The following is a 12,622-nucleotide window of genomic DNA, read 5'->3' as shown; positions in this document are numbered from 1 at the left end:
ATTTCGATACGTTTTTGCTGTTTCTCCAGTAGCCTAAATTCGCCATTAAAGTTTTATAATTAATGCAGTAGTTTAGGGTGACTGTGGAAAGAAAAAGCCTTCCCTCCGCATTAGTGTTCGTAGACACTGTTAGATTAAATGGTGGATTGTGCACAGTTTGCGTGGTTGCAATTAACATAATGGAATAAAATTGGTTTGTGGAATTCATAAATTCACCCTGATCTCTTCCTTGGCTGTTAAACAAAATGGCACCATATGCATTCCTTATCGTTCCACTCCGACTCTAGATATAGTGGAAAATAAATAGACGGATTCTCCGGTCTTATACAAAAACATTCAATTGAACCGAAACTAACGCAATATATACGAGCTCAGCCAATATCTCTGGCTCAGCGTGGTTGAATTTGCGCCAAAAATTTCTTTTAAATTTTTTGAGGGAATGATTTTAATTGGCCAACGAGGACCGCTCAAATTTGATAGACAGAACTACTGTGCACCCACAGCAGAGATTGAACAACTCATCCAATCACGCCTGGTCGTGGTAAGGACCTATCTGGTTGGTGTGTAATTCTATCTTAATTATGCACGGCATTCAGCAGCCAATGGCCCGAGGAAATGTGTTGGTTCCCAATTCTTGCAGCCAATAAACTGCTTTTACCCAGTCTGGCATCCAATGGAAATGGAAGGCGGGTTCAGGCGTGTTAGTGACGACGAGAAAATATAAACCCCCGCTCCAACACACTCGGACATTATCTCACATAGATTCACCGACTCTTTGCAAAGCAACAAAATCGTAACTATTTCAACATGTCTGGAAGAGGCAAAACTGGAAAGGCTCGTGCTAAGGCTAAGACCCGTAGCTCCCGCGCTGGTCTTCAGTTTCCTGTGGGCCGTGTTCACCGGCTGCTGAGGAAAGGTAACTACGCCGAACGAGTAGGTGCTGGAGCGCCTGTTTATTTGGCTGCTGTACTAGAGTATCTCACTGCTGAGATCCTCGAGTTGGCTGGCAACGCGGCAAGAGACAACAAGAAGACCCGCATCATCCCCCGTCACTTGCAGCTTGCTGTCCGCAACGACGAAGAGCTGAACAAACTGCTCGGTGGTGTGACCATCGCCCAAGGAGGCGTTCTACCGAACATTCAGGCTGTTCTGTTGCCCAAGAAGACCGGGCAGGCTGCTCCCAGCGGCGGCAAGGCGGGAAAGAAGGGATCTCAGCAGTCTCAAGAATATTGAGCTCTCGATGAACGAGGCTACAGAGTTTCTTCAAATACCCAAAGGCCCTTTTAAGGGCCGCCCAAACGTTCACTTCTGAAGACAAATTCCATGATTGTAATCTACAGGTTGTGGTTGTGTGTGCAGTGTGACTGGGGTTTGCCGCAATAAATTGTAGTTGCAGGTTCCTGTGGACTGAACTGTGTTTCATTGTAGCTTATCTAGCCGGCGGTAAGGTTTGGTGAATGTGCACAATACGTTTGCAACTGAATATGGCTAGTTCCGGTTTGATTCTGATCTGTTCCGGTGTTTTACCCAAGATTCATTCCATTGTATTAAAGTCGCATAGCAGCTAACGTGACCATCTAATCGAGTCAATACGTAGTGGATAGATTTAAATCAGACTTGGGCGCTGATTTACATTTAAACTCCTTCAAACTCGAGCCATGTCAAGGGTGTGTAATGGTAATCACGCTGAGTTTTAAAAACCCAGAACAGCTTTTTTTTTAAAACTGAAGTTGGTGTACCATATTTCGGAAGGTTCTGGGCTTTCCTAAATCTATCTAATCTGGTGCTGGCCCTATGTTCCTTTTGCCATCTCAAGACTCAAGCCAGTGTGTAACGTTAGGTCTGATTTCAAGTGGTGGACATCCAATCCAAACATGTTCAATTTATGATGTGAGATTTCCTGCCGACAAGATTGCCATAATTTGCTAGACTAGAGCATGGCGCTGCACCTCTTGTCATGGATGGGCACTGGGTTAGCTAGCTTTTGGCTTTGCAAAAGCGACCGTTCAGATCAAAGAACCGTGGTAAGTTAAGAAGGGAAACGCACTCAATTCAGCAAACACTTTGCATTGCTTTGGTCCTTTTCCTCTGCCAAAAGCCAAAGATTTTTCATGTTGCAGCACGCAAGATTTAGGCTACAGGTGTGAAACGACTCCACTGCGTTTGCAGCTGCTAACAAGCAATATACGTTATGTATAAAGTGTACAGCACATACAAATTGTAAGGGAACACTCTTTTATTCAAAAATACACACGTGACAGTAACTCCTCCCCAATAATGATAGTGCTTTCTTAATTTCAACCTTGTAAGACAGCAACTGTAGATGTGGGCTATACACAAAAACCTTATTTTCAAGGCACATATCTGCTTGAGTGATTGGGGGTGTGCTTTTTATTTTTGCTTTAGTTTGAGTAAACATGGCATAACTTCAAAATGTAGCTAATGATGCATCAATACCTTGAGCAGCTGTGCTTGCAAGTGCTCTGAACATTTACACATCTATCCATCTGATTTGCGGAGAATGTGGTGTAACCAGAGATTTTAATAAATGTGCAAAAAAACCAGCAGACTGCACTGTCTTTTGCAAAACATGGAATGTAAATATAAAGCACTTAAAATATGAGCATTCCAACCATATATAAGCATTTCCTTCAGGTCTGTGCCTCTGGGGCAGAAGATGCATCTGCTGGTTAGTTCTTTCTGGTCTAACACATGTTTAATGCTGTGCTGGTATATAGTTGCTTCCATCTTTAAATATCAGATGTGCCCCCAAAACAGAAAACGAATACAACCATCTTAAGCTCCATTTTCCATAGTATTCATCTCAGAAAAGTAATTTTTACACTGAGAGATCCATGCTTAGATGGGACTCCATTGCAGATACTAAAACTCTGCTCTTGTAATTTCCTCTGAGAATTGTCACTAATGTTTTGTGTCAGTTTTTAGCTGATCCGAAAGAATCTGTCTAGTCAGTGATGCAACTGGCTGATCAGAGACGGATCAGTGAAATTTGTTTGGCTGATCAGAAGGTGGTCAGTGTGTTGCTAATGTCACTCGGAGAGGGGAGTGGTGGGGGTACGGTCACACGGATGGGTGGCGAAGCTCCACACTGGCAGCCTCCCTCTGCCTACACCCGCTGGACAAGAAGTCATGCGAGCATGAAGCAGGTGTGGGCCTCAGTTACTGAGCCTCGTTGTGCTGGCGGGCCACCGTCAGGATCTCTCCCGCTCCCCTCTCCAGCAGCAGCATGGCCAGATCCACCCCCAGCTTCTCCGCAGCCTCCTGGGCCGCTCCTGAAACGTTGCGGGCGGTGACCCCCACACGCTGGACCCCCTCACTAGCCGCCTCCTCCTCCACCTGACACAAAGAGCAGCTTCAATTACTGATTAAATAATTTCACACTAGGACTGAGCTTGAATACTAGCCTCAAATCAACAATCACACGCAAATCAAAGCTCTATTACGGGGGTTAGACATGGGTGGAGGGCTCACAAACCATATAGACATGCTGAAATACACTGCTATGCTTACAAAATTTATATATCTCATCTTCTGTCCGATTCCTCCGTGTACTCCAGTTTCCTCCCACAGTCCAAAGACATGCAGGTAGGCTAATTGGAGACTCTAAATTGCCCATAGATATGAGAGTGTGTGAGAGAATGGTGAGTGTGCCCTGTGATAGATTGGCGACCTGTCCAGGGTATATTCCTGCCTCTCGCCCAGTGCATGCTGGGATAGGCTCCAGCACCCCCTGCGACCCAGCCCAGGATAAGCGGGTATAGATAATGGATGGATGGATTTTCTGTCCTATCCTAAAAATAAGCTTTTCCCCCTCATGTGATTACCTAGAATCACTAATCCCTACATTAATTATTCAAATTGTCCAATATATAACTCAGATGCCCTTCTGAACCCCACTCTAACATCCATAGTTTATGTACTGACATATCCTTTAATACTGCTGGTATTTACTTCATAAATTCAGGTTGGACTTGTATGCAACCTCAGTCCTCCACCCTGGATTCAGGCCTAAGCCCTGCCTCCTTTACCACGCTCACATATAGTATCAAATTCACTGTCTGTTAGGGCTGTACCTGATTGGCTGGAGTCACACTGGTCCACATGGTCTCTTTCAGACTGTCAGAACCATCAAGACTGTACACGGCACCAGTGAGGTAGAGCTGGAATAAAGCATAGCAGTGTCAGTCAGTCAGTCACACAAACAGTGCAAACACACAGCAATTCTATACAGTTCCATTGACACTGACAACAGTCTGAAACAGGGGTCTACAAAGACAGTGCAAACAGACACATGGGTCTACAAACACAGTGCAGTCTGGTGCAAAATTGCAGTTTATGAATATTAATGAGAAGGTGTATCCCTGATCATTAACATTGCACATCCTGTCATAATCCTTTCATCATACTATACTGTTCTGTATTATACTGTAATTAGGAGGGTTAACACATACAAGTACACCTATTCTGGACTGTATTAATACAACTACAGAGAAAGAGGTTATTTTTGAGATGCTAGATTTATAGTCTCCAAAGAAGTATTTAGGCCTTTCCACCCCAGCCCATTACCTCGAAGTCCTTAACTTCAGTGTGAACAGCAACTGGCACACTGCAGCCACCTTCCTGAGAGAAAGAGAGCAGAATTCTAACCATCCTTCATTTGGTAATGTATCCAAACTGTACCCTTTACAACACCTTTACAATGAAACATCAGCACAATGAAAAACAAAATGATTAAGAACGCAATCAAACACTAAAAACAGTAGTTTTAGGATTATATAGGAATATAGGAATGTTAGGTGTGTTTATGTGAGATTGAGAGTGAAAGTGTATTAGCATGGTAGTATATGAGTATCTGTCTGTGTGTGTGTGTGTGTGTGTGTGTGTGTGTTTCTAGGTGTGTGCGGGGCCTGCAGGGGAGGCTCAGGCAAACTTGCCAGGTGTTTGAGGAAGGCCCTCTCTGCGATGCAGCGCAGTACGGTGTCCAAGTGGTGCAGCACAGACACCATCTCCACAATGTCCCGGTCCTGCGCCCTCACCTCCACTGCCAGTGCCCCCTGAGACAGAGAGCAGTGTCACCAGCACAATGCAGCTGCCGCTAGCTTTTGATAAGAACAACACATTTGAAGCTGGCACTACAATAACAGCTGGCACTGGCTTTCAATAACCACAACACAAAGTTTCACTTCCCTGTTAACATTCAAGGGAGAAAAGCAGGTCAACACACTGCATTATGGCAGAAAGAAATTTATAAGTGGCACCCACTTATTTTACCCAACAGGTTTACCAACAGGCACGTTCAAACAAGCAAAACATTGACTACTCCCAGCCCGAAGGATCTGTCGGTGTTTACCTAAAGACCCACAATAGCTGAAACACATTGTCTCTCTTTGTAGACACACCTGGGTAATTATATACTTTAGTTTTTATCTGTTTTGCATGAGGGGACATTTCTTCTGTGTAAGCCTGTTGTATACGTTCTGACAGTGCTTTGTAAACATCAGCTTTTCCACCAACTGACGCAATCAACGTTCACTTATTGCAACTGTTTGCTCCTTCATTTTCAATTATTATTTGCCTTTTCAACGCCTTTTATTTTTTCCAACTGCCTTTTATTTTCTGAGAACATATTTCCATTTATATTATCAAATTATTCTCAGATTCTGGCAGGCGGTAGTTGCAGCATTCTCCAAATTGTGGGCATTACTGGCCACTGGTGTTTAGAATCTTCTGAATTGCCCACCCCCACTGTGCAGCAGGCTTATGGGTTTCCTCCTGGCCAAGAAGGATTTGTGCTTTCTACCGGACTGGCATGCTTTGTTCAAGCATCAAAGATGAACCCACCTGCCCAACGGCATACATGCAATCATCAGGGCCCAAGACCTGCAAAAAAACAACACAGACAGGGGAGGCTTAGGGGCTGCTCTGACACAGTCCTACATGACCATATGAATGTGTCCACTTAACATTTGTTTTCCTGAACTACCATCTACATTACTGTGGCAATCGGTCTGGTGGTGAACCGGATTGGTCTTAGCTGGGCTGGCTGGTGGAGAGAGCTAACGCAACCCAGGTGTGTTCTATTAGCCGACGCTGCCAAGACCAATCCGGTTCACCGCTGGACCGAATGCCACAATTACGTTTCAAACCAATTTATATCCTAGATTTTTTTCTTTCCTTACAATTTGGAAGGCCCTGACATATTCAAAGGGCTGTCTGAGCAGCAAGCAGCAAGCAGCAAGAAAGAGCTCTCTCAAGCATGTGCACCACATGGGCTTCAGAGGTCATTTCAGCACCACTGGTGCCAGAAGACTGCAGGTGCATGGTTGACCAGAGGAGGTGCTATTGTGCCAGTGCTGAGACTGAAGCCCTGAGTGTGTTATGGGAGTGGGTTTGAGGGGGCACCTGACTGATGCGGCTCTCCCAGCCCATACGACGCAGTCCAGCTGCAGCCAGGATAATGGCGGCAAACTCTTCCTTCTCATCCAGTTTCTTTAGTCGCGTGTTCAGGTTCCCTCTCTGAGAGAGCCAGGTTAAGGCAGCAGACTACACACATGCATGCTGAACACACATTCACACTGTACACGTGGACATACACAAAAGCACACACCAAGGTATAGGCGCACACACAGACATGCATAAATGAACACTATGGCCACAGACACACACGCACACATGCAGTCACACACACGTAAACACACGCACACACAGAGGCACAGACACAGATATAAGATATTGTAAGAAAAGATATGATATTGTACACACAGATACACAGATAAGATATTTTGCACACAGATACGCAAATGTGCACACAAACTAACACACAGGTGTACAAAAAACCACATTGACGAGTTTCCTGCGTCTACACACATGTTTTAACGGTTCACAGCCTTTATTGTTGCTTGTGCTTTTCCTTCACAGGGCTAAGCCACAGGAAAGCAAGCTTGTATGGGTGCTGAACAGAGCCCAGGTGGCTAACAGCTGCGCAGAGCAGGAACCCACAGCAAACAGCTTAGAAGCCCTCAACCAGCAGGACCTCCACAAAGACTGAAACCATAGACCTCACCTGAGTCCACAGAAAGTACCAGAAAGAGCAGTGCTTTTAAAAGATACAATGTCATTAAACTCCAGGTGAGGGAATCTTTTCTTCAGCTGAGCTGCTCGGCGGAGTGAACTGGTGCCAATCACGCTGCAGGGAGACAGAGGGGGATCAGAATTTGGGTGTCAGGCCTCCATTTCCTGTCTTGAATATTATTACACTTGTGCTGACTGTCATAGTCCAACAACCACCACTGGTCTCCCTCAGCCTCCACAGGATCCTCTCACCTCTTCTCTGGCAGTGTGTCCAGGGTTTGTCCTGCATACTTCGGATGTAAGACAACTGCATCATGAGGGTTTTCACGCCTAAGAAAAATACATTGCAAAAATATATGGAAATAAATTTCAAAATCAGGCTGTTCTTTATAGTAATGTCTGATTCCTAACAATTACTAATGTTCAATTAGGGAACCAGACTCCTTTAATTCCAAAGATGAACTCATGCAAAAATACTGTAAAAACTTTACCAGATCTTAATTGCATTTAACAAGTACTGTCACATTTTGCTGACCCTCACTTTATTTAACAAAACATGCCATCTTGTGGTAAACTGTTATTACTGCACCCATTTTCCAGAACAATTCTGAGGATAAATATGTACCACTCTTCACAACTACATGCTCTAAAATTCATGAGTATGTGTTAACATCAGGTCCCATTCAGACAGCACACTAGTGGCACAATTCCAGCTTCTCTCTAGACAAATGAACCCGAACAGTTTTCCTATTGTTCAACAGCAAGTTACCCATTCACAATTACCTCATCAAGCCAGCTAACTCCCATACTCTAATTAACCAGAATGCTGAATGTCCTTAATTTTAAATACCAAATTTAACTGAGTGTTACCCTTTTCAGTTTATAACACATTTAATATCTAAAATTGGAAAACAATTAGCATAAGATACAGGTAATGGAAACAGTCTATTTAATATGTTAAAGACAAGCTTACAGCACTTACATTTGTTAGATAGATAGAGAGAAGTAGGAAAGTAACTTGTAAATTCCAATAGGTTAGAAGTTAAAGTGTATGTCTGTCTCCGGCCAGAGATACTCACTTAAGTACAGCTCCAATGGTGAAGCCCTCAGGCAGTGCTGTGGGAAGATCCTTCAGTGAGTGCACTACGAGGTCAACCCTGCAGAGGGTGGGCACACACACGCACACATACATATGCATGCACGCACACACACACACATATGCACACACACACACACACAGTTTCATGTAAACACTGTAGGCATCTGAATGTACAGTTTAAGAATTTTGTCAAATAAAGCAGAAATATGAAAACAGAAATATTTAGCCTGTAAAAAAAAAAACACAAACTGCCATGAAACATGCAAACCAAGCTCACAGTAATGCAGGATAATTTACAGCAGTGGGACAATAACATCAAATGTCCATCAACCAAATAAATGACTTATCTGCAACTTATTTTATCATACAGTATTAGATATCTGAACTGTAAGCAGAATTTTCCTTTTCTTTTTAAAAACGAATTATGATTCATTACTTCATGGTCCATAAGTCTGCAATGTAATGGTGCTATTACAGTATATTAGCACATGCTATTCCATGAGGATAACCATAGCACTGCAGCACCTCAGAGGGCACTAGCATTCTGGGCTACATAATCCTGCATCATACCAAGGTAGGATCACTTTCTAAGAGGCTCAGCACAGATATTCAACACAGTGATCAGATATTCAGCTCTGGTCAACTTTACAACAGAATGTTCAATGTGACATGATATTGTGTATCTTACTGGAAAATAGAGCATCTGTGTTGAAACATTACAAAATATGATACTATCTGGGAGAAACCATAATGCTGCAGCCTAGGAAACTTACTCATTTCTTTGAAGAGCGTTTTCCAGCTCCTTTGTGAAAAGACTTTTCTCTCCAATCTGAAACAAGCAAAATGTAAACTGCTCAGACAAAAGACACTTGAAAATGGAATGCTACTGTTCACTCTTGTGTACCGACACTGCATGTTCCATTCCCCATTTTAAAAATAATTTGGTGTTCAGGCTGAGTGCATATACTCACTCTGACCGACCCTCTTTTACTACATTGGCACACTGGAATGAGGAAACCTAACCCTTTACTTAACCTTGTCTGAAACTGACAAATCAAACAGCCATTTTTTTGTTAATGGCAAAGGAAGGTAGAAACAAATTTCACATTCATTATATTTCAGTATTTAATATTTAAACAGCATTTGAACACGAATGATTCAATTTGAACAAAAAACTAATACATATTTTGCATTTTTATTTGAGGTAAATAAATATACTGTATTGAATTTAAAGTTTATCCTCACAGGCCTACCTTTGACAAAGCTGTGTCCAAGATTTTGTCTCCTATCGTAGACATGGGGACTGGGAAAAGAAAAGTTTAAATATTTTAAAATTCTATTTCATTTAACATGAGCGCTCTATTTGTTTCCACAGCCTTACAGGCCACAAGGCTGATTCTGTACAAGCACAAGTGAAAAAATGTGGCCCAGAAAATAAAAGCAGTCTTTATATTCCCATTGAGAGAGTATCTCTTTCACATCTCTTTCACTACTTCTCATTGGCAGCCAGCTACAGTGTAGATGACACAGGCGGTCTTACACTTGCACGCACACACACACACACACACCCACACACAGAGGGTGATTTCTGGGGAGTGTATGTTACAGTGAGACAAACGCACTTTCTCTTGACAATGAAAAGAGAGAGGGGCACATTGGTGATGAGACAGGATGGTAGATGTCCATATCAACCGAGCATTTCTGGCCATATAAAATCAATCTGCAAGCTTACCTGAGAGACACCTGCATTGAATTACCTATGCTTATTCCTTTACTACCTCAAGGTGGCACTCTCGTGTACTGAGCTCAGTGATTCTCACCTATCTTCAGTTCAACATCAGGATACAACTCCTTGAGCTTTTCAGCCACACTGTCTGTCTGAATGCGAGCAAGCTGAAATACATGAATGAATGAATAATCAAACCAATGCAATGGATATGCCAACAATAAGGGGTTTTCAGGTCACGCATCCTGCCAGTGCCAACTGTGCCAGCAGTCCTGCAAGGCATATCAATTGGCCAGGGAAGGAAGGATTTGGCTGGCTGGGTACTGCCCGGCAGTAAAGGTACTAAAAAGCGAGTCCCCTAGCCAATCAAACACCTGCAATCTGCCTGCTCCAGCTGCACACGGTGTTGAAATGGCGCAGTGACAGTGATCTAGGATGACAGATTGCAGACTGTGCTGAGTAGCGAAATGAACTTGAAAAAACACATATTTCCATTCTCTGGATTGACAGATGATTCTGCAGCAAAGGGACAGGCCTAAAAATACAACTTGCCATTCCAAACCAGAAGAACATGAAATAATAAGGGGATAGAAAAAATAAAATATAAAAATGAAAGAATATACTGTGCCTCACTTCACAGCTGCAGTGTCAGATGGATCAATGTTTTAACTTTGAGTGTGATATCCGAGGCAGACGGTCTCATGCGCTCTTGACTATCTCCTGAGAGACAGAACAAGAACACTTTCTAATCTGATCTTTACACGCAGCCACTCCCTCTAATGTCTTGAAAGTACCAACTGTACTTTTTAATACACTGTGTCTCTACAGGGAGGTGTCAAATTAAACAAAATGTTTTTGTAAGTTAAAATAAAATATCAGGACACCTCATTTCAATTTCAGGACCTTCGGGTACATTTGTAGATCGTTACGATCAAAATAAATTCTTCCAAAACAATTGAAAAAATAACTGTTGTTACAGCTTCATGAGAACACAAACAGCAAATCTTTTGCTTTGAGAAAATAAGATAAATCAATAATAACACAAACACTTCCATCAAAATGAAAACACACAGAGTGATGAATGTAGAAAAATGAATGAATATAAGAACACAGAAAAGAATCATAAGACCAAAGTACAACATTTCTCATGCTCACTTTAAACGACAGTCATGTTCATGAATAATCAGAAAGAAAACATTTTCAAAAATGTTTTCTTTTTTCACTGATATTATTTCCAGGGACTCACTAATCAGTTACCTTGGTTTATTCTGAAATAACTGCTATCTGTGTGCATTCTTAGACTATCAAACTCATCAGTATATCCTTGCTGCCTCCTTCAACAGTAAAATACAGGATCACAGTTTATTCTCACCACACTGAATTATGATAGCATGACAGACTAGACAACTATGACAGCTAGAATGAGTGAATTGAAGCTTTTGTTGTTGTACCTCGCTCTTTCTGGTGCCAATCCGAATGACCCGATGGAGCTCCCCGTTTCCCTCCTGTACAAAAAAACAAACATTAAAAATTCATTAAAAGAATATAAAACCTGCTCATAGGCTTTGCCTGCCACTGGTACTGACTCTAGAGAGACACAAAACACAACTTGCTTACCCCAATGTACTGATTCAGGCTGTCCTCCATAGTGCCCTGAGAGTAAAAAGGTTTTGTTAACAGCGGAAGCTGCACTTGGCTGTACCAGAGGCCGAGCTATGAGAGACCGTTGTGTGCGTGAAAGACAGTGGCAGGCGCCTGCCTAGAGCGCGGTTGTCTTGCCATGTGTCCTTACAGAGTTTTTCCCCCCGCCCCCACCACAGCCCCCTGGCTAGTGCTGATAAAAGAGGAGTGCCCATTCATATAATGCTGTGTCAGTTAGGAAGAGCTGTGCAATTAAAAAGAAGGGGGGAGGGGGGTGCTCTGTAAATACAGCAATCCAGTCCAGTGCATCAGGAAATGAAACTCTACTCTCCACTTGTACTCAGGCCCAACAAAGCACACTCTCCAGCCACGGAAAATATCTGACAAATTTTATTCTTGTGCTGGCCGAGAATTTGCCATGGGAAAGCGTGCTATTATTCCCATTTAAACGCCCTTGTGCATGGTTACTTATGTTCCGACTAAAGAAGCCTATATTTAGGCCAACATTTAAAAAAATATCACAGATTAAATGAGAACACAGGATAAGGAAAAGTAGTTTCCCTATAATGCCTTTATATATGGAAAATATCAAGGAATGGATCAGCAACGATCTAATTACGTCAATCCAGCCCATTGCAGGGGAACAATTATGGGTCACTGATTTGGCATTTGTAATAAAACAGATGCTCAATGATGCTCAGTATCCGAGATGAAATCTGGCAGAAGTGGTATGTCTAAGCAATGTCTCCCTCTGATCAATAGCAGGTAAGAAGTTTGCTAGAACCTACAGTGGACAGTCATCGTTCACTGCAGTTAGGGACCAGTCCACCAGTGGAACTGTGTTTATTCTCCTGGTTTTAAAGTAGTCTACCTATCGAAGGCACAAACTTTTTATTTTATTTATTTATTTATTTTGCAGTATGACACTACCATTTAACAACTGAATCCAAATGTTACATTTGAAGGCAGTGCTCTGCTCCTGATATTTCATGACTAAATAATGGCGATACCTTTGAAGGGAAGGTGTGGCTGAGGCCAACGCTCCCCCCTTGTGGTTAAAAAGC

At 42.6% G+C, this 12,622-nt stretch overlaps 2 protein-coding genes across 4 annotated transcripts; one reads left to right on the top strand and one right to left on the bottom strand.

Annotated features, from left to right (window-relative positions):
* Positions 1 to 693: 693 nt before the first annotated feature.
* On the top strand, positions 694 to 1,400 carry LOC118235553 (histone H2AX). The gene has a single exon (XM_035433004.1). It carries the CDS (start codon positions 808 to 810, stop codon positions 1,231 to 1,233), a length of 426 nt encoding a protein of 141 aa, XP_035288895.1. The 5' UTR covers positions 694 to 807; the 3' UTR covers positions 1,234 to 1,400.
* An 823-nt stretch (positions 1,401 to 2,223) lies between these two features.
* On the bottom strand, positions 2,224 to 11,714 carry hmbsa (hydroxymethylbilane synthase a). Of its 3 annotated transcripts, XM_035433001.1 has the most exons (15): positions 11,535 to 11,568; positions 11,369 to 11,422; positions 10,551 to 10,637; positions 10,012 to 10,084; positions 9,445 to 9,494; positions 8,965 to 9,020; positions 8,172 to 8,249; positions 7,345 to 7,422; positions 7,132 to 7,207; positions 6,424 to 6,537; positions 5,863 to 5,901; positions 4,956 to 5,075; positions 4,588 to 4,641; positions 4,095 to 4,181; positions 2,224 to 3,357 (listed from the first exon to the last, which is right to left on the bottom strand). In XM_035433001.1, the coding sequence occupies exons 5-15, from the start codon at positions 9,487 to 9,489 to the stop codon at positions 3,181 to 3,183; spliced, it is 924 nt and encodes a 307-aa protein (XP_035288892.1). In that variant the 5' UTR covers positions 9,490 to 9,494; positions 10,012 to 10,084; positions 10,551 to 10,637; positions 11,369 to 11,422; positions 11,535 to 11,568; the 3' UTR covers positions 2,224 to 3,180. The 3 variants fall into 3 exon arrangements, with proteins under 3 accessions (XP_035288892.1, XP_035288891.1, XP_035288893.1); XM_035433000.1 differs by lacking the exon at positions 10,551 to 10,637 and having other exon boundaries at positions 11,535 to 11,714; XM_035433002.1 differs by lacking the exons at positions 10,012 to 10,084; positions 10,551 to 10,637 and having other exon boundaries at positions 11,535 to 11,712.
* Between the last annotated feature and the right edge of the window lie 908 nt (positions 11,715 to 12,622).

Source organism: Anguilla anguilla, chromosome 9 (assembly GCF_013347855.1).
Source record: "Anguilla anguilla isolate fAngAng1 chromosome 9, fAngAng1.pri, whole genome shotgun sequence".
NCBI lineage: Eukaryota > Metazoa > Chordata > Actinopteri > Anguilliformes > Anguillidae > Anguilla > Anguilla anguilla.
This window is presented reverse-complemented; position numbering and strand designations above follow the sequence as displayed.